Source organism: Pimephales promelas, chromosome 4, assembly GCF_988280905.1.
Source record: "Pimephales promelas chromosome 4, fPimPro1.hap1.1, whole genome shotgun sequence".
Taxonomy (NCBI): domain Eukaryota; kingdom Metazoa; phylum Chordata; class Actinopteri; order Cypriniformes; family Leuciscidae; genus Pimephales; species Pimephales promelas.
The window spans coordinates 30,151,189-30,177,788 of NC_142772.1; the positions used below are offsets into that span (position 1 = coordinate 30,151,189).

General features: G+C 38.5%; 2 protein-coding genes across 2 annotated transcripts in view; one reads left to right on the forward strand and one right to left on the reverse strand.

Annotated features, from left to right (window-relative positions):
• Positions 1 to 4,785, forward strand: part of ophn1 (oligophrenin 1) — a 39,472-nt gene extending 34,687 nt beyond the window's left edge. The window contains exons 23-24 of the mRNA XM_039650028.2: positions 2,898 to 2,937; positions 3,024 to 4,785. Coding sequence (XP_039505962.2) covers positions 2,898 to 2,937; positions 3,024 to 3,035 — 52 coding nt within the window. The 3' untranslated portion in view covers positions 3,036 to 4,785. The remainder of the gene's footprint in view (positions 1 to 2,897; positions 2,938 to 3,023) is intronic.
• A 1,540-nt stretch (positions 4,786 to 6,325) lies between these two features.
• ar (androgen receptor) overlaps positions 6,326 to 26,600 on the reverse strand; it is a 67,318-nt gene continuing 47,043 nt past the window's right edge. Inside the window, exons 4-8 of the mRNA XM_039650027.2 lie at positions 17,862 to 18,140; positions 15,006 to 15,150; positions 14,163 to 14,293; positions 10,255 to 10,406; positions 6,326 to 8,209 (exon numbers count right to left, since the gene is read on the reverse strand). Coding sequence (XP_039505961.1) covers positions 8,051 to 8,209; positions 10,255 to 10,406; positions 14,163 to 14,293; positions 15,006 to 15,150; positions 17,862 to 18,140 — 866 coding nt within the window. The 3' untranslated portion in view covers positions 6,326 to 8,050. The remainder of the gene's footprint in view (positions 8,210 to 10,254; positions 10,407 to 14,162; positions 14,294 to 15,005; positions 15,151 to 17,861; positions 18,141 to 26,600) is intronic.

The following is a 26,600-nucleotide window of genomic DNA, read 5'->3' on the forward strand; positions in this document are numbered from 1 at the left end:
CACTATATTTCACATACTGGTTGGTGAAAAATATATGTGAAAAAAAATATATAATATAAAAACCCTTCAAGAACCACTGCCAGGTCCCAGGTTGGGACTCTGGAATGAGCCACAGGTCTCATCCTCCGAGCCCCACGGAGGAAATGTACAACCAAATGGTGCCTACCCAGAGGCCCAACACCTACAGGCGAGTGGAAAGCTGCAATGGCAGCCACATACACCTTAAGTGTGGATGGGGTAAGACCGGTGGAGAAACGATCTTGGAGGAACTCCAGCACTGAAGCCACTGGGCAGTTAACTGGGTCCACCTCACGTGCTCTACACCAAGCGGAAAACACATTACACTTTAGGCTGTACAGTCTCCTGGTGGAAGGAGCCCTGGAGCTGAGTAGGGTCTCGACAACACCTGCTGACAGGCCAGCCTCTAAATACCGAGCCCCCTCAGGGGCCAGACCTAGAGGTTCCTTAGCTCTGGCCGGGGGTAAAATATTGAGCCCCCTGCCTGCGACAGCCACGGGAGGCCGTCTAGCAGTGCTATATGTCCGAGAACTATATCCTGGTCGGCCAGCAGGGTGCTACTAAAAGTAAGCTGATCCCTTCCCGGCGAACCCGCTCCAAGACTCCCAGAGGCAGAGCGATCGGGGGAAATGCGTACAGACGCAGCCTCGGCCACGTCTGTGTCATAGCGTCCAGCCCCAACGGAGTGGGACATCTCTTGAGACGGGAACAGATCCACTTCTACTGGGCCGAATCTCACGCACATGGCCTCCACCACCTCGGGATGGAGTTGCCAATCCCTGGGCTTCCGCCCCTGCCTTGACAGGACATCTGCTCCCTGATTTTGCTCCCAATCTACTACGGGAACCAGCCTCTCGCGGCTGACCTCGGGTGTTAACTGATACTCGTTCCCGACCCCCTGAAGTGGCTGACCGGCAGGTAGTAGTCGAGAACGATTGTCGTTGTGCGGACGTGAACGCTGCCCAGCCACAGGTCTTTCTAGAGGTGGCTGAGGTGGCACACGGACGCAGGAAAACAGTGAGGCCCGAGACGCACTGGATGGCGGGAACACAGCACTGATTTCCCGAGAGCTCCGGGAGGGAGGCGACCTTGTGGCGAACACTGCAGCATGCATTCGCTGAAAACCGATGTGTCCCGATTCCGAAGCGCACCTGACGCTGGATACAACATCGATTTTCTGAGGGCTCCGTGGAGGAGCGATTCTCGCATCCCACCACGGGGAGGACAGCCCTGCTATTTTAGTCTCGTTTTCGAAACCCTGAAGCGGAGGACCGGCAGGGAAAAATTTAAAACGATTCTCGACGTTCGCTGCTCACCATTTTAATTAATCAGAATTAAATGCGGCCATAATCACCAAAAATACTGTTTTAATATTATTTACAGTCTCGTTATCTACACGCTGCCTCGGCAAACGCGAGAATCGAGCCATAACAATATAATTAGCTTTCCTCCCTCGTGAAGAAAGTCAACAGGTGCGAGGCTGAAACATCCAACAGCGCACGATTTATTTTGTAGGCCTACGCATCGAGATATTTCTCAATGAACACTGCCAGTATCCTCAGGAGATGACTGTGAATGTCTCGCACAAAACAGTATTATTTCATAGATTGTGTGTCCCTTTTATTGTAGACCCGTAATCTACGTGCTTCCTCGGCAACGCAAGATTCGAGTCATTCACAATATTTGGCTTTCATCTCTCGAGAAGAAAGACAACGGGCACGAGGCTGAAAACACCCGAAACGTACGGCTGTGTGCGTCAATGAACACAGCACCCTAAGGAGCTGACTGTAGCCTACATGCCTCTCACCCACACAAAATCTTTATTGCATAGTAGTAGACCAAATCTACGCGCCGCTGCCTCGACAAGCGCGAGATCCGAGTCATTATATACTATTCTTTATTTCAATGGATTCTATATTGCAATGCATGCAGACCTTAAATATTCGCGCTGCCTCGGCAAACGCGAGATCCCAGTCACAGAATATTTATTGCAAAGTAGACCCGTAATCTACACGCTGCCTCGGCAAACGCGAGATCTTAGCCACTAAATTCTGAATTGCAATGCAGACCTTTAATCTACGTGCTGCCTCGGCAAACACGAGATCCCACAGAATCTTATTGCAAAGTAGACCCGTAATCTACACGCTGCCTCGGCAAACGCGAGATCCGAGCCACTAGATTCTGAATTGCAAGCAGACCTTTAATCTACGTGCTGCCTCGGCAAATACGAGATCAAAGTCACAAAATCTTATTGTTGAGTAGACCCGTAATCTACACGCTGCCTCGGCAAACCCGAGATCCGAGCCACTAGATTCTATATTGCAATTATTTTGGGACAATTCTTATGGGACAAACAACACCAAATAGGACATACAGTCTGACACATAGTGCTTGCTGAAGAGCAAAAAGCTGATGTGTGTGTGCTCTGGGTTGCCCTTTGTAGCTTCCGGTTATGCCGTCATCTACTATGCCATGACGCAGCACCAATCAGGATTGGACAGATTTCATTCATGCTTCAGACCAGCTTCAGACGCGCTACGCTGGGGGCGTTCCCCAAAGTGTCGTTACGATGACGCACTGCGAGTTCCCTGGAAGGGGAACTTTGATGGTGGTTTCATGGCCTATTTGGATCTTGACAGCCTCATCCCTTTGTACTGCCATTGTAGGGAAAACAGAGTTAGAAATAATTTACATTGTGTCAATTTTCCACGAAAAAAAAAAAAAAAAAAACAGCTAACAGGTTTGGAACAACATAAGTGAGTAGGCCTAATAATGACTGGATTATATGATGATATAATAATGAATGGATTTTCTTTTCTTTTTTTTAAGTTACTGAAAAGAATGAAATTTATAATAGCTTACTGTCTTTTGTCCTGCAGCTCCTCTCCGAATGCCTCAACTGCAGGTTCTAGAGATGAGGTACGGCATGTTCTGCTGTCTTATTTTTATTATTAAAGTAACCTATAGTTTTTATGCTCATTTCTGTCACTTGTTTATCTTTGCAGGACACTAAATAGAAACTTCCTTCCAGTCACTAATACAACTTGTGGATCAATATCTTGTGGACCAATTAACGCACGTCAGCGGTCAAGAGACTGTATGTGTCCATGTACGGCACAGGCCTGGAGTCTGGATGTGATTTTAATAGATCAATTATTAATGTCACTGGCAGAGCATGAAGGAACGCCCCCATGACCCCAGTTTGTTTGTTTTGTGTTCGTGAATTGGGCAGGCGACAATTTTTTTTGTGCTTCGCCGCCAATTTCTTGCACTTGCTTACTTTGTTGTAAAATGAAGTCTTTGATTCTTGCTCGGATCAGAGAACAAAAAGAAAGCAATGAATATTTTTTTATTTTTTTTTTAACATTTTGACCTTCCTGCACAATAGGGAGAACTCCCTCCTGTTCTCTTGCTCATTGTGTCTCTCAATATATCTCCCTTTCTCTCTGACCTACTTTATTGAAACCGATAAGACTGACGGATTTACAGTCTCACAGACTTCCAGACACACTACAGACTTCACTTTATGAGCGGTAGAAGGTGGTACTATTCCGAATCAACACTAATCAGCCTTTAATTACTTAGAAGCTGAACATGCTTTTATTAATTATCTGTTATTAGTTACTGGAAAGAGATGAAGTGCAACGCTGGTTTTAAATGTTTCTGACAAGCAGAGTAGTTGCAGTGATTGAAAACTGCTTCTCCTTTTATCCGTTATAAATTGCTTGTGGTGTTCCTACAGCAAACCAAAAGGGATTGAGGAACTTTCATTACTTTGACTAGTTTACAGAGCAAAGGACGCTTCAATGCCCCCCCCCCCCCCCCAACCCCCTTAAAAAAAAAAAGAAAAAAAAAAAAGATCAGTCAACCTTAATGGTATAGAGATCAGTTTTGGTATTCAGCTTAACCTCACTTTCAAGTCTCAAACGTTGACCGAAAGAAGTCTCATTCTCACTTTCACACAACTGTAAATGTGGAAATGTAAATGTCAGTATGTTTTTGGCATTTCAGTTACAATAAGGTTGAAATTTTATGGTCACTTTAGGTGGGTTTGGTGCATTCCTATCTGTTATTATTATTAGTATAAAGGTCAAAATTTTCAGTTGATATTTTATGTAGTTTTTGTAAACATTTTCTTGCTGTTCGTCAAGTTCTCACTTTCTAATTCTTTGTAAAAGTCACTAAACCCTGTTTGTTTGTTTTTTTGTTTAAATGTACTGTTGCAAGATGATACTTTATTAAAAAAAAGAGGTGAACTGTTTTATTCTTATGTAAGTAAGCTGTAAGTCAATCCAGAGTAGAAATAAATTATATACCTAAATGAACTCATGATAATAATAAATGATTGGAAGGAGAACAGACCTTTGGAATCCAGTTAAATTAAAACAGCTGTGCAACAGTCACAGCTACCCTGAAGAGGGTAGACAAGCTCCCACCAAAAAAAAATGTCTCTAGAGCCCCCTTGCTTTTGCATTATGTCCATCCAACTCAGGGTGTGTTTCTGAGAAAAGTCGCAAAGAAGGACTTTCAAGAGTTTCAAATATTTTTATTGAATTGAAAGAGGAAAAACACAAACAACCCCGATTTACACAGGCTCTACACAACAGGAATCAGAGCGTGTCTGATAAGCGATTTTCCATACGAGTGGAAATCAGTTTGCAAACTGAAAAAAGAAATCATCAGTTAACAAATGTCAATACAACACTACATAACAGTACTAAATTACCTGCGAAAAGCGTGCATGCACAGACTCACACATACACACAACGGCTGTAAAAAAAGACTATAAAGTTACAAAGATTTAAGTAACAAACATCATTTAAGAAGCCTCTTTCCTCTTCTAGTCATATAAAGCCGAACTACCCAGATCCTCAGTCTGCGTATGGAAATGCGAAAAAATATCCCATAACACCAGGAAAAGACAGGAATTATTCACACAGAGAAAAAAGCTGTAAAAAAGCATTCGCTAATTATTAGTTGTGTAATTGCTCGTATCAGTCAGCAAAGAGAGTTTTTCTTTAAAAAAAAAAAGAGTCATTGTTACACATATGGGAGTTCTTATATGGTTTACAAAGCTGAAACAGGACATAAATAGATATAGCTATTTCATGGTTTCATTAGCACATTTTGTCTGTAAACCAGTGTGGTGCTCTTGTTTCAGTTTAACGTAGCTCTTCATTTCAAGATACTTCGCAGTAATACACATTAGAAAATTATATTCCATCATTGAGAGATCGTGATATAGCATTTTTCCTCCCTTGTGTACTGACAGGCCAATTTATAACCACAGGAAGCATCCTGGTGACATGCAGACTGTTATTAAGGCTCCAGGTTGTGTTGTTCACGTGGAGAGGAAACATTGGCAGGATCCAAGCAAACCTTTTGTCATCAACACAGGCCAAATTCAATAATTGACAGATTTACAAGAGTGCATATAAACATATGCTTTTGCTATTGGCTGTCACACCGCACACAGTAACAGTAAATCCAACACACAAAGTTCAACATAATAGCTCTTAAGAGATGTCTTAAGAAAGTCACAAATCGGCGTATGGACCATCCAAGCACAAGTTGGTTCACACATGCGGGGTGTTACATTTGAGCATCGCTAAATGACATTAGAAACGTTCCGTTTGAAACATTTGCAAGACAGAGAGTGTCTCTCACAAAGTCAAGTTTGAATGAGCTGTATTTGTCTTCACATGCAAGTGTCCTCCTGCAAAGTTCCGCCGGCTAATGAACGACTTTTGTGATCAGACTTTGGCTTCAGCTCCGTCCTAAAGTGCTGCATGTTTGTGGTGGAAGTCATGAGCTCTTTTTTTTTTTTTTGGCAGGGTAAAAGTGCAGTTTGGAGTTCTGCAAATTCTAATGAGTGCTTTTGGGCCGTCTAAATGGGTAAACACCTGCGTGTAATTGTGCGGTGCTCGGTGCTGTCAGAGCAGAAGAGCTGTCTCTGACAGCCTATTCTCTGCCTGGCACATTTAAAGCGTCAACATGCTCTACGGCGACAAGAGCTCGAGCAGCTAAACCACATCTCGTCGTTTTAACTCGGCGGAAAACTCCCTGCTCTACTGAAAGCACACCCCAGGTCACCCCGAGTCTGACAAAGACAACAGCATCGCGAATTCTGGGCTCTTTAAAGAGTAATCTACATACATAACGCTGCAGGCATTATTCAATCATTTAGAAACAAAGAGCGTGCAGAGGAAAAAAGACATCTAGAAAATACAAGTAAAGATGTTACTTTCTGAGGGATAGATAGAGAATGCTTTAATTGAAGCAAAAGCGGAGTAAAAATACATATGCCTTGTTTTTTGTTTTTTTTTTGTCTTTTGTCTCATTTAACACCCTCGTGAATAAATAGGAGAGCTTTAGCACCTCTCGTCGTTGATTTGCGGCGGTTGATGGTGATCATGATGTTTGGTACGAGTTCCTGATAAAATAACAGTGCTGTCCAGTGTTGTCTCGCGTACGCATAGCTCTTTTTTGTTTTGTTTTGTTTGTTTTTTTAAATCGGTGTATCATTTGAAGCGTGTTTTTGTATTCTAAATGTGCTTGTTAAAAGAGTGTGTTAAGCATGTAATTACTTATTGCTAGCGTGGAGAAATACAAATCCCTTAGTGGCACTTACTATAAAGGAAAGAGAGGAAACTGTACTGTTAAACTATTGACTACATCCATACATTAGCACATAGAAAGGTTGAAAAGAACCACGCTTAACCTTTACATATATATATACCCTTGCCAATTCTTCCATTAAGAACAGTGAAGAGAGAGAGAGAGACTTCATAAGAGCCTTATGGGAAAACAGTTCTGTTTCCTAACAATATCCATTTAGCTTACTGGAAACGCAGTTTATTATTATTATTTTTTTATATCTAACGTCAGGGCTTTAGCATGCAATTATTTGTCATGATGGATATGAAGACAGCATGCATAGATTTATATGTATATTGGGTTTTGAAGATCTTCTATGCGGACCCAAGCTTTGCCGTATTTATGTTCTATATACAAACTGTCAACATTATACCCTAAAACCTGAACTTAAATATCCGGGTTGTAAAAAGGGTGCTGAGCCTCGTCTTAACAAAAGTCTGCTGTCTAGAGGAGGCAACTCGCGATGACTGAGATGTTTTTCATCGTGCTGTCCTTTCAGCCGTTCAGTGGCTATTTTCAAACCCTACTGTAATAGATTTCCAATTGAACGAAAAAGTCACATAACCTAAACATTCTGAATGAATAATTCCTTTTAAAAAGCTTTTATAAAGAGCCTCTACATTTCATAATAAATGAATGAAGCACTTGTTTTACAATCAATAAACTAATAAACCAGGGTAGAAACTCTGCTGTACTGAATTCTGTATCATATTGTTTTAATACTAAAGTACTGTATTTAGCAGTGTGTTGGAAAAGTCATAAGTGCAGAGATTTGTCTTGGTTTTCGCCATGTTCGGATATATTTCTCGAAGCATGTTGCCTTGATTTGCCCTGATCTGTCAATTCACAGACAATAAATGAAACCTTTTTATCTCACGATGCATAGAGAGTCAGGGCAGGTCACACTCTGATAGGGATCTATGTAATGTCTTCTTTTTTTTTTTTTTTTTTTTTGATTAAGGGCTCAGGTGAAACTGCAGTGATATTTTTTTCCAACATATCCACCGGGCAACACGCTGTAACTCTTGAAGGATAACTGCTGGTCGAAAGAAAGAACAAAACCGTGCTGTCAGTTTGAGAAAATGAGCTCAAATGATCTCTGAGGAGAAGATAGACAACTGTAATGATGTAATGGTCCCACTACTTTTCAGGGCCATTTTTCAAACCGAGGGAGACGAGACTGATATAGAAAGGGGGGGGGGGGGAGGTTAGAAATCAAAAATCTGTATCATTCAGTCTCATCGCTCGATTCGAGTCCACATTAAAAGCATCGTAGGCTGGTTTAGGCTGGATCAAACTGGATCAGGCCGAACAGACTGGCTCATATGACCTGGGTGGGGTTGGTATGGATTGGCGGATCAGGGGCGTAGTCATGTCATTTGTGAAACAGGATTGGTTTAGACAGGCCGGCGAGGATCTTTGGCACCTGGACTGAGATTATTTCTGCAATCATTTCGGGAAAGCTGACCTTTGTGGGCAAGGACCGGGCTTGGACAAAGAGGTCAAAGGTGAACTGGTGCAACTTCTGAACAATCTGGGTGAGGGAGAGAAAAAGAGAGAGAGAAGGAGGGGAAAGGGGAGACAGGAATAAGCAAAATGGCAACACATTAATATTACAGGAAGAATTCACCAAGAATGTATTGTGGCTGACAATTTTGTCGTAATTGTTCCGTGTGTTAATAATGTTTTAGAACCATAATTACTGAAGGAATAATGTGAAACCGTTGGCACCGCACACACATGGCCAACAAAATAATAAACTCATCTCTGCTTGATTCTGTTCTGTTTTAGACAATGCAGCAGACTACTACAATCTGGCATACTATACTTCGATTGTGCTGCATTCACCCTAACTGGCTCTTGAACCGCGAGGATCTTCTGGATCTTCTACTGATTTGCATCGATTCACAAATACCAAAAATCGATTGTTACACACTTCAAATTCGCAGTACTATGTAAAGTTACTTACATAAACATGACACCATAAGCCGTGAACAAGGACTCGATGCCGCCTCTCACATGCGCGAGATCTCGAGTTCAGTTCTCTTTCACAGGTACACACACAATTATGTCAAAATGCACATTCTGTTGACAGTGGACTGTAGGATTTTTTTTATCTTTAACAAGAATCAATTTATATTTAATTCATACAGTGTTTTATTTTTAAAACAGTGTTTCAATTTCGGTAGTAGTTCTACACGTTAAATAAACCTATGCTACTGTACCTGAAAAACGTCTCGGTTACGTATGTAACCCATGTTCCCTGAGTAGGGAACGGAGACGTTCCGTCAGATGACAACGAATGGGGTTTCGCTTAGAACGCCTATCAGCTTCGATCAATATAAAAAGAGCCAATGGCAAAGAAATGCCATGGGTCTGCGGAATTTGCATGGTGTAACTCCGCCTAAATAATTCATTTATAAAATTATTCAATAATACAATTTAATTTTAAATGCATTCCATCATATACAGTTAAAGAGTATGAAAAGCTGTAATAGCTTCAGATGCGCGGTTTCTCTGAATAATGCAGATATATGCAGGTCTGTAATCTGGTCTGTATAAAAGACGTTTATTGTGAGAACTGGTGAGAATGGCACACTTCGCATTGCTCGAGGATCGGGAGAAAGTGCATCTGCAAACAGCGGCTAGTTTGACAAGAGTGACGAAAGGCTGTAAGGAAAGCGTGTGTGGAAAGCCCATTCATGGAGATGGTTTGAGCATGTTATATACAACCTGAAAACTCATAAACTCATGCTTACGGAAGCTCATTTAGAATAATCCAAATTCACTAACATCAGAACGATTTTAAGAACAAATTCATGTGCGTACAAACTTGTTGGGCTGAGGTTTTTCGTGAGATGTTCTCCTGTACTTAGAAATGCGAAATAATACACACAATTATTAATGAATGAGACCCATTGACAGTGACTTAATTTAAATACAAGGCAGGGCACTGGATAACTGGATTACAACTTGTTAACAAATAAAATGTGAATTCGCCTGTAATTCACCGTAATAGATTTTTTTTTGTTTTAAAAGAGGTCCCTTATGCTCACCAAAGCTTTATTTGGTCAAATAATGACTTATTTAATACAGTGAAAATAATTATATAATAGTATTACAAGTAAAAGTAAATATTTCAATATATTTTAAATTGTATTCCTGTGATGGGTAAAGCTGTATTTTCAGCATCATTACTACAGTCTTCAGTGCCACGTTATGTTTCAGAAACCATTCTAATATGCTGATTTGGTGCTCATGAAACATTTCTTGTTATTATTATCAATGGTGAAAATCGTTGTGCTACTTTATATTTTTGTAGAAACCACGAAAGCATTTTTTAAAAATATAACTGTTTTGTAACTATGTAAAAGGCTTTACAGTCACTTTTGATCAATTAAAGCTATTAATTAATATAACTGACCCCAAACATTTGAACGTAACTGCATCATGGGGCCAGTAATGCATGTAACACACTAATGAATTTTATGCATGGGCTGTCTCTGTACAGTATGTGTGTGTGCGTGTGTGTGCGTGTTTATCTATGTGTATGTGATTGCATGTATGCGTGTTACTTACTGGTTGCAGTGAGTCCATCATTCGGGTCAGCTGTTGGAAGCGCATGGCACAGTTGCTCTTCCTGCCATAGTTGATTAAACGATCAAGCTCGTTTATATATGTCAGACGCAGCTCATCAAAATACTTCTGACTCTTCAGCCCCTCCACTGGAACTGCAGAAATAGAAATGTTTTCATTAAAACATTAAAATAAAATAGTTTTGTGTGTTTACTTACTGACATTTATGCCACTGGGCAGCTCTGCGGACAAAAGCATCTAATGCCCAAACTGGACAAAGCAGATTTCTTTCTTCTGGAGCACATCTAACTACATTAGTGAGGGGCAACTGACAGGGCTTGTCTCCTATTCTTTTAAGAGACATAATGACATGGAGGAACAACGCTTTAAGAGTCAGCTTCAATAGGCTCTAAAAGAAGACATGGACAGGCCTTGGAGCACCACAGCCAGATCCCAAGCCGGTACCCTAGAACGTACGGCAGGCCTCAGCCTTAATGTGCCACAGAGGAAACATCTTACCAAAAGGTTAACTTACTGTACTCTCTCTATAGACATTACATAGGGAGAATACTTACTCTCCCTATAGACATTACATCCAAAGAAATGTGCTAAGTAGACATAGCCGCCACATAAAACTTAAAGGTGGGTGGGATAACCCTGCAGTGAATCACTCTTGCAGGAACTCCAGCACTGTACCAACAGGGCAGTTAACTGGGTCCAGCTGATAACCACTGCACCAAGAAGTGAACACTTCCCACTTCAAGGCATACATATTCCTTGTGGAGGAAGTAAAAATGGTCTCAACACCTTCGGTTGAGAGGTCGGAATCAACGAGCTCCGATCTTGCAGGGTGTAAAGAATTGAGCCCCTTGTCTGGGGTCCCTGCTGACCGGAATCTCCCAAGGAGGCCTTCAATGAGGGAACTAGTTTCGCCAGTCAATGTTTAATCTGGCGACAACGTGAGTCACAACCTCCACCAGCTCTTCGTATTTAAGAGAGTGAGGTGGCGAGTCCTCAGCATCTCCTGCATCGATGCCGTGATGGTGTGGCCAAGAACAGGCAGGACAGATAGTAAGCAAATAACAAGATTTATTTCTTCCTAAGAAAAATTACATACAGGGGGAGATATAATGAAGGTAATTTCCAAATAAAGTCCATTTAAAAATTTAAGATAGTTAAGAAAGTTATTAAGAAGTTAACTGAAACTAACAAAAATTAAACCGGCCTCAAAAAATAAATAAATCTCCCCTCTTTAACAAAATAACAAAGCAAAAAAAAAAAAAAAACCCACTAATGTCAGCAGACCATGATGTTACTATGGCTGGGCAAATCTGACTTCTCTGACACTTTCGCCACTGATAAATAGACTCAATAGCCTTTACCAAAAAAAAAAAGAAAGAAAAAAAAAAGAAAAAAAAAAGAAAGGTAAATACAAAATAAAACCTTCCTCATAACAAAAATATTTACCTAAAAATATATACTGCATCGTACCAAACATAATTTAATTAACTACTTGAAACACAAAACAAAATTACTTCAAACTAACAAAATAGAATTAACCCTCTGAGGTCTAGGGTGTATTTGGGGTCCTTTATCAGGGCATCTCAAAACTATTAATGGCACAGGTGAAATTACACTATATTTAGCAGAAACAGGGCTACCATAATATGTGAGCAACATGTTGTTTGTATTTTTGAGAGAATATTGTTTAAGCGTGGTTATTGAAAAAACGAAAAATGAAAGTTTCTGAAATAAGGTGGTCTTCTGTGGTCTATTTTGCTGTCAATACTTCTGACTGTGTCTTTATGAGAATATTTATGCTCAACATTATAAAGTTCATGACAACAACATTGCCATAGCAGCCGAAGATGAGTCAGCTCACGCTGCTGGAGAGTTTTAAGAGGAGAGAAAAATGTCCCTTGATTGTGTGAAGCCGGGGGACCTCACAGACAATAGAACAAATGATCGTAATGATTGAGTGCCATTTGTTTTTATATTAGACTTTTTTTATATATACTTTTGCACTAAAGTCCAAAAGTGAAGAATTTATGTTTATTACCTGACTGTTCAAGCTACCTCACAGAAGTGCTCTTTTTGTTAACATGTTGTCAAATGTTAAAATAAGGCGAATTAAATTAAAAATAAGGAACATCTTGGAATCTGCATCTGTTTTTTCGCTCTTCTTTATTCTTTTTTGTATATATTATAGAAGTATCGGATCGGGACTCGGTATCGCAGATACTCAAAATCAAATGACTCGGACTCGAGGGCAAAAAAACCTGATCGGGACATCCCTGTTAAATACTGTGTTTGTGGATATCTGCTCACACGTAGATACATAATATGGTAAGAATAATGTTTCATAGTTTGGAGCATCTGTCTTTAGATCAGTGTGTTTACTAATGTGCTTGTTTGTCATTTGTTGTTTATCTTTGGATTATGTTGTGTTGTAAATAAATCCAAACAATCTAAAAGCCATTCTTTAAGTCTCTCCTCATTCTTTGTGCAAGGCTCCTCATAATGATATCACCTAATAGGGTCATTAGGGGAGGGTCTTTGTCTTTCTCAGGTGTCAAATATATCAATATTAATGAGGGGGTAACGCTTCCCAGCATACAGCTTTCTTACGCAAAACATGTCTTACAAATTTTAAATGAATATATTGTCTTATCTGAGTAGTCAGAATGATTTTCACATTGTTTTGAAGCAAATATTCTAGGCTATGTAATACAATACAAAAATAATTAGTATGGGTTTCATGACCTTATTTCAGTGACAATGTTTTTTAGTTTTTTCACAAGTCACACATAAACGTCATTATCTCAAAACGAAAAACCTTTACATACATGCTGCTGACATATTAGTGTAGCAGAGTCTGTACTGAATACAGTGTAATCAGACTCTAGCCATGAAAATGTCAAGTATCAGAAAAAAGCATAAACGTCAGAGCATGTCAGTTCACCTCCAGGGCCCAGAAAACACCTCAGACCCCAGAAGGTTAAGAGGTAAACCCTGCGTGACAGGCTGGTCTGCGGCATACACAATGAGAAAAAAATAGTAACTCAGAACAGATTGTATTTAAACATCATAATATTCAGGAACACACAGGAAAACTTAGGAGGAATGGCAAACCAACAAACATATATGGAAGAGAGAGGCCGCACTTTGCATATACAGTTTTATTATACACAAACGCGTTTCAGGCACGCGCCGAAACGCGTTTGTGTATAATAAAACTGTATATGCAAAGTGCGGCCTCTCTCTTCCATACATGCATTGTCATTATTAGGCCAGCACTCTTAAAACAATTTGAGGTATACACTTTGAGTGAAGCCTGCTCCAACCTCCATTTAAACCAACAAACATACAAAAAACCGACAAGGGACTAAACAAAACAGTGAGTTTAAATACAAGACAAACATAATGACTGACAGGTGATAATTATTTGTAATAGAAACAAACGAGGAGATAATCAGTGACCAAGAAAACAAAATTGAACTGAGCAGAGACAGGAACAAAACAAAACAGAATATAAAATTCCATAACTGTGACACCCTGCACCCCCAGTATAGTTTCTCAGTCCCAAGGCTTCTATGTGCCATACGCATAGGTGTCAAAAAAAAAATAATAATAAAACATCCGATTTAAATGGTTCATCTTTTTATCTTAAACGTGTGGACCTTTTGGAACTGTACTTGAGTACTCCTGGTCTAGAAGCTCTCTGAGGTGGGTCAGGCCAAGGCCACTTTTTCAAGATGCTGATTAAAGACATTTTAAGTGTTTACAACTGGCTATTTGTCAGACTCAGCTCATTTCAAAGTTTATCTAGCATGAATATAGTCATTAGTTGTTAATTTCTAAGAGTATCTGTGTGTGTGAACATACAGAAACAGACACAGAAGTAGACTCACTGATGCTGAAGAGGAGGAGGGCCTTCATGCAGAGGAACTCTTCCTGTGTGACCTGCAGCAGCACAAACTCCTGTGAGAGGTGCTTCATCTGAATACAGTGCTCGTACATGCTGGAGATATGCATCCTACGACTGACAGACAAGGGCAGATTAATACACAGACACAGAAAGGGAAGCAAACAAAGAAACATCTGGCAATTTCAGATTGAAAGAACTTTCTATCCGCTAATTACTATATGAATAAAGTCATATAATGACTCCTAAATCTCCAACTAAATTAAATATATTTCATGCCTAAAACACAATTCCTGTCGGCAGTACTGGTAAGGGATATGGCCATGATGCATTTAGTAAGGAAGTGTTCTATTTCAGATATTGGTGAAAAAGGCCATTGAGAGCATGTATGCTCCCCAAAAAATCCAATCTCTCCAGGGATTGTGTTTGTGACAAAGATCCTCCACACCATAATAAGCCAGCTGTAAATTATAAATGAATCTTGGAAGTCTCCACGATGGACTGTTATTGTGTGCATGAAGTACAAGATATGTACCTGCTCGACAGTGAGAGAGAGAGAGAGAGAGAGAGAGAGGGGGAAGATAAAGAGATGGAATAAGGCAGAGAGTGGGCCGCTAAGGAGAAATGAAAGAAAAATGAGTTTGAGAAAAGATGGATTAGTACATTTACAAGATGAACAAATGGACAGAAGAAGGATAGGAATGAGAGAGAGAGAGAGAGAGAGAGAGGAGATAGAAGGAGGAGGCAATGCAAAACGCAGATGGGTGCCGGACACAAAAGAAAACAGGCAAATAAGGGCACAGTGGATATAAAAGAGAAAAAGACTGACTCATTGAAGACCAGGTCTGGAGCGAAATACAGCATCCGCGCATTAGCGTTCTTGTAGGATCTCCAACCCAGAGCAAAGACCATCACTCCCATCCAAGTGTGTTGTATGACTGTCATCTGATCATCCACATGCAGGTTACGGAAACCTGAGAGATGGGAGAGATATTTGTGGTTTGTGTTTGATGCCTATGGCTCACAGTTTGTCAGCTGCCTGCGTGATATTAACTTCATTTACGACTCCTTTCAATTCCACCAACTCAAGCTATGAATCAGACTTAATTTGACTTTACTCGTGCATGCCTATTTTTAGTGCATCCACTTGAACCAAACAAAACGAGTTTGTAGAAGACCAAGCAGCAAATGCACTGCTGTCAGGAAACAAAGCGCAAAACATGCTGCACGTTCCTGGGCTAAAACTTGATGCCACTTTTCTCTGAACAGATTCACCATTAGCTTCAGTGCAGATTAAAATGCATTTCAGTTTTATTACTGCTATCAATTAAAGGACACTGGAAAACCGCAACCAATCACATCAACCTAATTCCATCACACACTGTCACACAATGAGGTTCAAAAAATGTTTTGTGTCAAGACACACCTCTTTCCCTCCTGCTATTTTTCTTTCAGTATTTGATAGTTTGCCGTCGGCACATTTTACATAGGATTGAAGTCAGCCTTTGCTTTTCAAAAACGCCCTTTATCAAAGCCATTAGAGGGAAGTAGATTACACAACACGTACTCTTTAAGCCTTTCAATTGGAAATAAAACCATAATTAAATCACTGTGAAAAAAATACTCGACTGATGTCCCGACATGAATTAACAGGCAGGATCTTTTTTAAGTGAGTTTTTTTTTATGTACTCTTTGTATTTATAATGGTTTCATGTTTTTTTTAAGACAGTAAAAAGTAATAATTTCATTACACATCGAATAGATATTGTACATCACAGGACATTTTACAACTTGAACTAACATTACCTTGTCATTAAAAGTCAAAAGATCAGGGCCCGTATTCATAAAGTATCTTAGTGCAAAGAGTAGCTCCTAGTGACAAAATTCTAAGAAAATTCTTAGAAATGTGGGCGTTTACTCTTAAAATTAAAGAAAAGTCCAAATGTAAGTAAAGTTCAGAAAGTATCTTAACCCTTAAAAAAGGTCTTAAGGTCAAAAGTGTTAGGAGTATGGGTGAGGACTTTTAAGAGTTTCTTTAGCAGTGGAGAAAATGGCAGAAAGATGAAGATGGAGAAGAAATGTGTTGCAGACAATGGATGACAGTGAGAATAAGATGCTATAGATTTACACCCGGCCCAAATTTTCCTTTAAAGGATTAGTTCACTTTTGAAAAAACTTTTGCTGATAATTTACTCACCCCCATGTCATCCAAGATGTCCATGTCTTTCTTTCCTCAGTCGAAAAGAAATGAAGGTTTTTGATGAAAACATTCCAGGATTTGTCTCCATATAATGGACTTACATGGGAACCAGACGGTCCGAGGTCCAAACGACAACAGTTTCAGATGCAGCTTCAAATGTCTTTAAACAACACCAGACGATGAATAAGGGTCTTATCATGCGAAACGATCGGTTATTTCAAAGCTTATTCCAAAAAATGTAACTTTTCTAAGGACAAATGCTAGCCTTGCTCTATTCTGTGAGGCGCGTTTTGTAACGTCACGTAATACGTAATTACGTTCAAAAGGTCACGGGCGACGTAGCCAGAAGTACAGAGTCAGAGTGTTTACAAGTTGAACGCATAGGTTGAACGTGCAAACTAACTCAAACGGCGTTTACAAAAAAGGAATTAAAAGGTAAAACAACGATGTCGGACGATTTTGATTCTGTACTCCCGGCTACGTCGCCCGTGACCTTTTGAACGTAATTACGTATTACGTGACGTTGCAAACGCGCCTCACAGAATAGAGCAAGGCTAGCAATTGTCCTTAGAAAAGTTACATTTTTGGAATAAGTTTTGAAATAACCGATCGTTTCGCATGATAAGACCCTTATTCATCGTCTGGTGTTGTTTAAAGACATTTGAAGCTGCATCTGAAACTGTTATTAACTCTCTTTTCGACCTTGAACCGCCTGGTTCCCATGTAAGTCCATTATATGGAGAAAAATCCTGGAATGTTTTCATCAAAAACTTAAATTTCTTTTCGACTGAGGAAAGAAAGACATGGAGATCTTGGATGACATGGGGGTGAGTAAATTATCAGCAAAAGTTTTTTTCAAAAGTGAACTAATCCTTTAATGATGGCCTTGTGTTCATCCACTAACTGGGCTAACAGTAAACACTGTTCCTCTGCCCAGTCGGGCTTTCTCGTCCTACTTGGTTTTGATTCCATGTTTGTTACATTAAAACCAACATTCAAACCACCACTTAAATAGACATGCCAGCAATCAGTGTAACTGAAAAGAGTGGAACAATTTTTTTAATCATTCTAAGCCAATCAAATACCTTATACAGGAAATTAACAGCATGGTAAATAAAAAAAGGATTTATATACACATATATAATGTGTGTGTGTGTGTGTGTGTGTGTGTGTAAGTGAAGGCTTAAATAGACCCTATACTTAAAATCACAATTGTTTTCCTTCTTGGACAATCAACTAATCACGGTCTTCATACATAGCAAATAATTATAAGCAGTGTTGTTAAAATGTTTTTTAATTGTTCAAAGAATTTTTCATTATGACATCCTGACCTTTTTTTAGAAGGTGCATTTAAATTATTGTATTAACTTATTGATATATTTGAAAATAAACTAATAGATAAAAAAAAATCCAATCCAAAAAGCAAAATTGAAATGAAGCTGAAACTGAAATGAGTTATTACACAATTTGACATGCTAAAATTACCTGGAAGTCCTTTGGCCCATTTTACTACCTTGACAAGTTGCCTCTCTCCCAACTCGTTAAGGCTGGTGAGGAGAGCAGCAGCCGAGTCAGGCTGAGCGTGATCGTGGCCGGCGTTCACCACCTCTGGCTCGATGGCCTCCAGGATGTTCAGGAAGATCAGCTGCGAGTGGAACGTCAAGCAGGGCTTGGGCGACAGGCACTGGGCACTCTCTGACGGGCCCTGAACGGAGCCGACCTCATCCGGACCTTTCACCTGTCCAATCTTTCTCAGCTTGCGGGCTGCGGCACAGAACAAAAACAACATGCTGTAATAAACAGAGTGGGAGTATTGCTTTGTAAATTCAACCTGCACAAAAACACAATATCAATCTCAGACACATCTTTATTTTATCTAGCACATATTATTTAGAAGCCAATGAACCAGGTGGTCTCTGAATAATGAGGCTGGTATGATCCTATTTCTGCTCATGAATATCTCTATTATACAACAGAGAATAAAACCTGCATTGCAACCGGTAGTCTCTATGCCACATTATCTTCTGCAAGTCAGCACAAAGAAAGATTGCTGGCTGCAAAACACACCTGAGACAATGTGCTTTTCCCCCGGCTGACACTACAACAAACGACCTGACAGGATTAGCGTAACTGCATTGATGTATTTTATAAACATGGAGCAGTACTACAGACATTCAAGAATGAAAACTTTTGTCGTTCAGCTCATTTTTGCGGATGTGCATTCTTTCACCAGAAACGCCCGTCTTCCTCCCTCTTTTAACTATGCGCAACAGAGTAAAACCATCTGCATTCCAAGGCTGCTGCTAATAAAGTGCATTAAATGAAGATGTAAATATGCGTGTGTGTGTCTGTGTGTGTGTCTGAGAGAGAGAGGGAGAGAGGGAGAGTACTGCGCTTTAATTAGTTGCTACAGTAGCAACAGTTTTGCTTCTGCCTGTGGTTATGATACTTAACACATGGTCCCCACTCAGAATTATAAATCAGAGATGCTCATTATTCAATGGGCAGCGTTAGGGTGAGGAATGAAAGACTATCGTTTGAGATGATTTACAACTCACAGACTTAAATGGTGCATTACAACCCCCCCCCCCCCCCCCCCAGCCTCTATGAAGAAAAAAAATGAATCATTTGTGAGGCCACTTATTTAAATGCCTTAAAAAGCTCTTCTCAAGGGGACAAACTCAAGTGAAAATTACTCCCAGCTCTCTCAGATCCCCACAAAAAGGAGGCTCCAATTTTGCTGACGAGAGACCGGAGCTTCTCTGCTTGTGGTCTAATATGAAATGTGGTAAAGCAACAGAAAAGGGGAGAGAGTTACAGGATTACAACTTTATCCTGAGGTGCTTTACCAAAAGCCTATGGGTTTGCGTGGCAAAGTGCCAAAGACTCCACCACTGTGCTTGTCTCTTCAAAAGACCTGCCATCCCAGCAAATACAATAAAAATATAATGTAGATGGCAAATACCACAAAAACACTGTCTCCTGTACCTTAATTTGCAGTTTTGTTTTGTCTTCAGTAACTGAGATCTAAAATTTATGTCTGAGTTTGATTCAGCTTCAAATAGGCTGTAGACGGGCTGAAAATTATAAGAAAGACCTAATATTTTACATATTCTGTAATGTTAACTTTCAGTCTACGGAAATAGATACCAATCGTGCAAATCAGCTTTGCACAGCGATGGCTTCAGGTGACAATTTAAACTACCTTAAGAGTACTGGATATGGACTTATGGTTAAGTCCACCCATGAGAGAAGATGCAACGTCACTTTATCTCTAAAGTGAAACTGTGTGACTCTTTTGGGTGAACCTAAAACTTTAAAAAAAAAGAATGTGAAGTTATTCAATGGTGTTTCTCTGAAGGTGTATGAATACTTGCTGACAAAATCCTCTCAGACTGGGAAAAGTTACTGGAGGAATGAGGTGAATGTGTTAAAACTTAACAGATGACTGAGAAGCCGGCATTCAATTGCGAATGACCCAGATAAGTGAACAGTTTACCGCTATTTGAGAGAAAATGTTTTGTTTCCGAGTTTTGGCATTCTGGGCTCATCTCAGAATCTGTTAAAAAAAAAAAAAAAGTTTTGACTGATGTGAACTTTAAGCAAAAATGACAGATTTGTGGGACTTTTGGGGAACCTAGGAACAGTTCGGGGACTTTTCTGCATAACATAACTGGATGCTATAAGTTTTCAGTCTTTAAAGTGTTTAAAACATAGGCATGAACTGATTTGCAGAACCATTTGTGAGATTTGTGATTATAAGCCAAAAAAGTCTCTGCTTTGAAAGTGTTGATTTTACAATGGAAAAAAAAATGTTCTGCTGCTCTTTAACGTGGTACCTATTTAATATGCAGTATGTTCGAACTAAATCTCTTAATTCTGTTCATCTTCAGAGGCTATTCTAGAAACAATAATTATATACTTAGCAGAGAATCAAATATGTAAACTATATAAAAATGATCAGCTATAGTGAGCCAAAAAAACTAAAACAAAAAGCTGTAGGAGAGACCTACAAACAGAAAAAGACATGCTACATTCTAACATACTGAAAAACGCAAAATAGGCAGGGTGATAGAGGTGATACAGGTGAAACTCAAAAATTAGAATATCGGGCAAAAGTTTGTGTATTTCAGTAATTCAACTTAAAATGTGAAACTAATATATTATATAGACTCATTACATGCCAAGTGAGATATTTTAAGCTTTTATTTGATATAATTTTGATGATTATGGCTTACTTATGAAAACCCCAAATTCAAAATGTAATAGAAATTGTGAAAAGGACCATATGAAAACTGAGCTGTGTTCATTTAACACTGAGGACTTTTCTCTTTACCAATAAACATGTAACCTGCAGCATGTGTATTTCTTTTCTGTTTCTCATCTAAAATGAATTGGATAATTGTCTTGGTATGTAACACCTACGCAAGTTGTCATGTGGTCTTGCTAGGAGCACGCAAAAGACAACTGGTCCACCAGTACACCAACATCCCATGTTGGGGACCGGCAAACCAGCAACCAACATCCCATGCCGGCGACCAGGAATCCAACATCCCGTGCTTGTCCCAGCATACAAAACAATACTTAATGCTGTAAATTTAAGCCAAAGCTATGAAATCAGTTAGGTTTTTTTTTTTTTTTTCACCCTTACTCATCAATATTCTTAAAATCAAGATAAAATATTTTTTACTGGGGCTGTCATAGAGTTAATGCATGTGATTATATAAATATGTATAAAGTCATTAATATTCTTCATCAGTTCATGCATTTATCTAATCTGACTGTTTAATGCTCAATACACAGACATACACATATTTACTAAACTACCGGTATGTACAAGAAAACATATCATAGATTTAAATTGATCTTATATAAGCTAATATAATTATAATGACTACAGACATACCCACAGTCCTACCCATAAAAAAAACCTCTTTGCAATTATAGTATTAAAAAAACTGAATTAGTTTCCTAAACGAGCACATGCCCACATGTTTACAAAGTCAGGTTCTGTCTCCAAAGTATAGAGAAGTAAAACTGCACAAACACAAAATCACCTAGCAGGGCTCCCATTTATCAGAAATTTATAGAGAAAATCATTTTAAATAATGATAATAATAAAAAAAACCGAATGAAAATAAGAACCAAATGGGGTTGGCAGGGTTCGTAGAGACTCAGTGCAGACAGACAAATTCCAGGACTTTCAAGGACTTCTTTTTTGGATTTCAAGGACTTCAATCAGCACTTATCAAACAATATCTTTATTATTATTTTTATTTTATTTTATTTTATTTTTTTACTCAAATTACATATATATGGTATCTGATGTTTCACTTCATAGATATCAATCCATTGACCAGCACAGTCAGGCATGGGAAATCCCCTTAATTGAAACTGATTATTTTTCCATTCATATATGATTGACCTAAAGAATGAAAGTTGTATTATATATACTCAACATCATGCTCATAGCCATTAGAAATAGCTCTATATCTAAGATGGGCTGCAGCGTTGATTTAGCATGAAACAATTGTATTTTTCAACAACAACAAAAAACCAAAACAAAACATTTTTAGTTAGGGATGCACCAATATCACTTTTTGCAGAACAGGTCCGATACCGCAACCATAACCGGTCCATAATTTTCACTGCATCAGTAATTTCTAAATGTATTAGTAGATAAACCAAAAGAATTTAAGTCATATTAGTTGGCTTAATTTGTTCAAAAATAAAATTCTTTCAATTATTTTCATGCTTAATTAAGCCTACTAAAATGCATTGCATGAGCTTCAGTTACTGTTCATTCTATTGGTCTATCATATTTGATCTTTCATTGAAAAGCAAAGTACATATTTAGACGACAACAGCAGCTCCTGAAGGGGTTAGTACTGAGGATTGGGTCAGTGGTACCCATGTTTAGAGACCAGTGAAATACCAAATATTTAATCCAATTTATAAAACGGTTAGTTCGAATCCTTGATTCTGATTGGTCAATAACTGTGCTTTATTCACGATAAAACACGGCTATGACCGCTTCACCCAACGGTTCTATTTATCACTGCGCCCTTAGCAACACCCTTAGCAACCACACATATCAACATAAACATAGAAAAAAACGTAATAATTAAAAAGGCTAAAATGTTTAAAGTACATTTCGATTTACTAGGTGGCATGACGATGGATGAGTGGTTTGAGGAACAATTTGGAGAGACTTCTACAAATATGAAACGTCATGCTGAAGTGCTGAAATGTAACATTGACACATTCGAGAAGACTCATAATGAAAAAAGGTTGAAAAACAGGTTGTTTAATTTTTTCAAAATAAAAATGTTAAGGTTTCCTAACAAAGAGGGAGATGGCGGTATTAAAATAGCTATGTTTATCTGAGTGATATCTGGTACAGTGTTTCTCATACATTTATTAGTGGCAGCCCACCACATTATCAGCGCTAACCATCACATATTGATTTCCGTGTTTTTAACAATTTAAGATGGGAAAATGTTGTAGCCATTTGACTGCAGATTTGCATGCAGCGCATATTCGCGCACCCTCTCTCTCTCTCTCTCTCTTGCAAACACACTGACAGCGGACCAGTCTGTGTATTGAATGGTTAGTATCATAAACAACGCTGCACAGATCCATCCAACATGCTGTCAATGTGGAGACCCACCTTGAAAAAAGGTTATTAGCAAGCATGTAAGAGGCCTAGCTAATAAGGAGAGCTATGTTAACCTTATAAAACCCCGCCGCCGTGCTCACCACAGCTTTTAACACTGCGGTAAATCAGACACATTGGTAGAAAAACATTCTTGTCTCCAATTTTTGTTCAACGGGTCTAGTAGTGTCACATTTCAGTTTGGCCAAGCAACATTTATTTTCTTTGACTGGCAAGAAATACCAGCTAATACTAAGGTTATTTACTTGTTATGGATTGTCTGCTGGAAGTTAAGTTTGGGCCAGATTAATGCACATGCGCAGTACCGTTTGTTTATGTTGTTAGTTTGTATCAGTGTGTCCTTACATTCAAGAGTCATTAAATCATGTTTAATTTTGACTTCTCTGTGCATGCTCTTTGAGGTGGACCCCCTAAAACTCCATTATATGACTGATAGACAACACCGGTTTGACTGAAAAATTTTAAAATGGAAAATACTGTGGAAAAAAAGACACTTACATCTTGGATGCCCTTGAGGTAAGCTAAAACATATCAAAAAATTATTTCAAAGTGAACTATCCCTTTAAGAGTCTCTTTAAAAATATGGATGTTTTCAAGGGATTTCCAGGTCTTAAATTCCAAAAAGTCAAATTCAAGTACTTCAAGCACTTTAAGCACCTTGTACGAACCCTGGGTTGGTAAGGTTTTTTAATGTTTTAGCACTAATGTTCTCCAAGACTGCTTTTCTTTGATAAAAATAGAGTCAACATATTGTGAAATATCATTAGAATTTAAAATAACTGTTTTTTATTTTAATGTTTAAAAAAAATAATTTATTCCTGTGATGCAAAGCTGAATTTCCAGCATCCTTACTCCAGTCTCCAGTATCACATGACCCTTCGGAAATCATTCTAATATGCCAATTTATTGCACAATAAATATTTCTTTTTTTTAATCGATGTTGTGCTTTCTACTTTTCTATGGTGCATTTTAAAAGCAAGTGTCCCTTTCCCAAGCAGTACACTTTACAGCAAATTTGCATGTTATCCGTTCTTAAAATTCATAATTTACACTGGTTAAGATGGATTTAGGTTTGGCATTAAACAGCTGTCAAGTTTGTCAAGAGACTGGCACAAAACCCACCTACAATCATTCTATACATTTAAAGATACCTCCACATGATGCAGGCACCTAGAGAAGGAGCTGTACCTTCCTTCTAAACATACCCACACCTACAGACCAAAGCCTTGAGTTAAACTGTATCCAAACTTGAGATTTTCAAGTCAGTTTCTGACTGTAAACTTCCAGTGGCTCTTACGGGAAGTTAATATAGTTCCGAAGGGGGATAAGATCACGAGTCAAAAACTAATACATCAAAAAAAGAGCAATGAATAGGCCATAGCCCAGAGGCGAAGGGGATCTGTGAACTGTCTCAGTTGCCTACTTTTTTTCACTCAATTAAAAAACATGTCTCAGCGTTTCTAAAAGGAAATTTTGAAAAATAACCCCTGAAATGATGACTTCTGGTGAATATTGTATATAGCATATTATAATACAACTTATTAGGTTTATATAAATACATTTAAATATATATATACATATTTATAAATTATCATATAAATCTAAATATAAATTATAGATTAGCAAAGTAGGCCTTATCAATGGAAGATGGAACCACATAGATATATAAAGGATATCATGATCATTTTGCCAACAATGAACAATGATTTGTTAAGTTTATAATAAGTTTTTTTTGTTTTTTTTTTACTTAAATACAATAACATTCAAAACTTTGGCTTATAGCATTCGAAGAAAAATAACACAACAGTTATCTGTAGCCTTGTGCGAACTTATTCAATAGAATTAGACATCTAATATGTTCTTTCCAGTGCAAAAAATAATAGTTAATAGTTAATTAATAGTTTTTCTGATCATAGCCTACAAATGTCTTCAGAAACTCCTTTTCCTCGATTTACTAAAGCCTTTGTGTAAAACGCATTTGCAGCAAAGACGATTTTCAGCTGCAGCTAGCACATTGAGCATCTGGCTCGCTCATAGGCTGCGCTGCGGAAACTGCACTGAGCCAACTCTACGTCAGTACACGGCGTGGCCTCAGATAATCCCCAAATTTGTCATTATAGCAGGTCTTCGTTTATTTTATGGTCTTTCTGACGTGTCTGTCATTGATTTGCACTGAACTGATTCAATCAAATGTGATGTGGGTAATATATACTGTACATATCAGTGTTGTAGTACTCGAGACTCGGACTCGTCTCGGACTCGGTCTCGAGACCATATTTTAATGGTCTTGGTCTTGTCATGGACTCGTGTCCATTTGGACTCGGAATTGACTCGTACTCAAACATTTTTTTTTTTAGGACTCGGAAGTATTCCCGAGTCCACTCGAGTTCAATTAAAAATATTTTTCATGATTATTAATGTATGTTAATAAAATATTTCTTTAAATTGATTGACACGCCCAGTGATTGGTGATTTTCTAGTGCGCAACTGCGCATGACAAATTGTAATAAAATTACTTTTAACACCACCTACTATGTGGCCTTTTTACCCTAAACTGATCCTATTTTTTAAACTCTAAGTAAATTCAGTAAAAAAAAAAAAAAAGGATTTCTCTAAGTAAATAAAAGTAAATTAGGTAATCAACCCTCACTGGTCTCGGTCTCGACTCGGACTCAACCGTCTCTGGTCTCGGACTCGACTCTCTATGGACTCGGTATTGACTCGGACTCGACTCTCTCTGGTCTCGGTGTCGACTCGGACTCGAGTGAGGTGGTCTCGACTACAACACTGATACATATATGTATTTTCAAAAATATGGCCAAAACATTATTGGTGGAAAATATGTTTCAGTACATATATTTTGAAATATATTTTAGCATATATAATTATTGTGCATTTTGAAATATATTTAAAAATATATTTGAAAATATATTTTGTGTGTGCAATGTTTTTAACTTTCTGTTTTTAACTAATCATTTGCGCTGTTTTTTTTTGTCTTAAACGTATGTACATTATACATTTTCTTATTGCCTTGAACACCTACGATGAGATGACTAAACGGCTGTGAAGAGATGACTCAACGCCAGTGATATGTTATGCCGTAAATTAATACTTAAGTAACTGTATTTTTTTATGTACATTTCTGAAATACATTTTCTGTAAAGCTGCTTTCAAACAATATGTATTGTGAAAAGCGCTATAAATAGATTTGAATAGAATTGAATTGAAACTTTTCCCTTTTTTATTTCCCTCGCTTGTGTCAGTCGTTCTGTGTCTGCTCTTAGCTGCTCCAGCGACTTTTCTTTTGTGTTTATGTTATGAAAAAATATACTTTTCACAAATTCTATAGGGATTCACCTAAAATACGCACTCTATACAATTTGCAATAAATGTAATGTCTGGTATGACAAAAATGTATGACAAAAACTGTCATTTAGTTATAGACAAACTATGTTATTTGAGTCTCTTTCACACCGATTAGAAAAAAAGTGAGCCAACCCCAGGGTATGGCTAAACTTTGCGATGAACTGACGGACAGGATGAAGGGT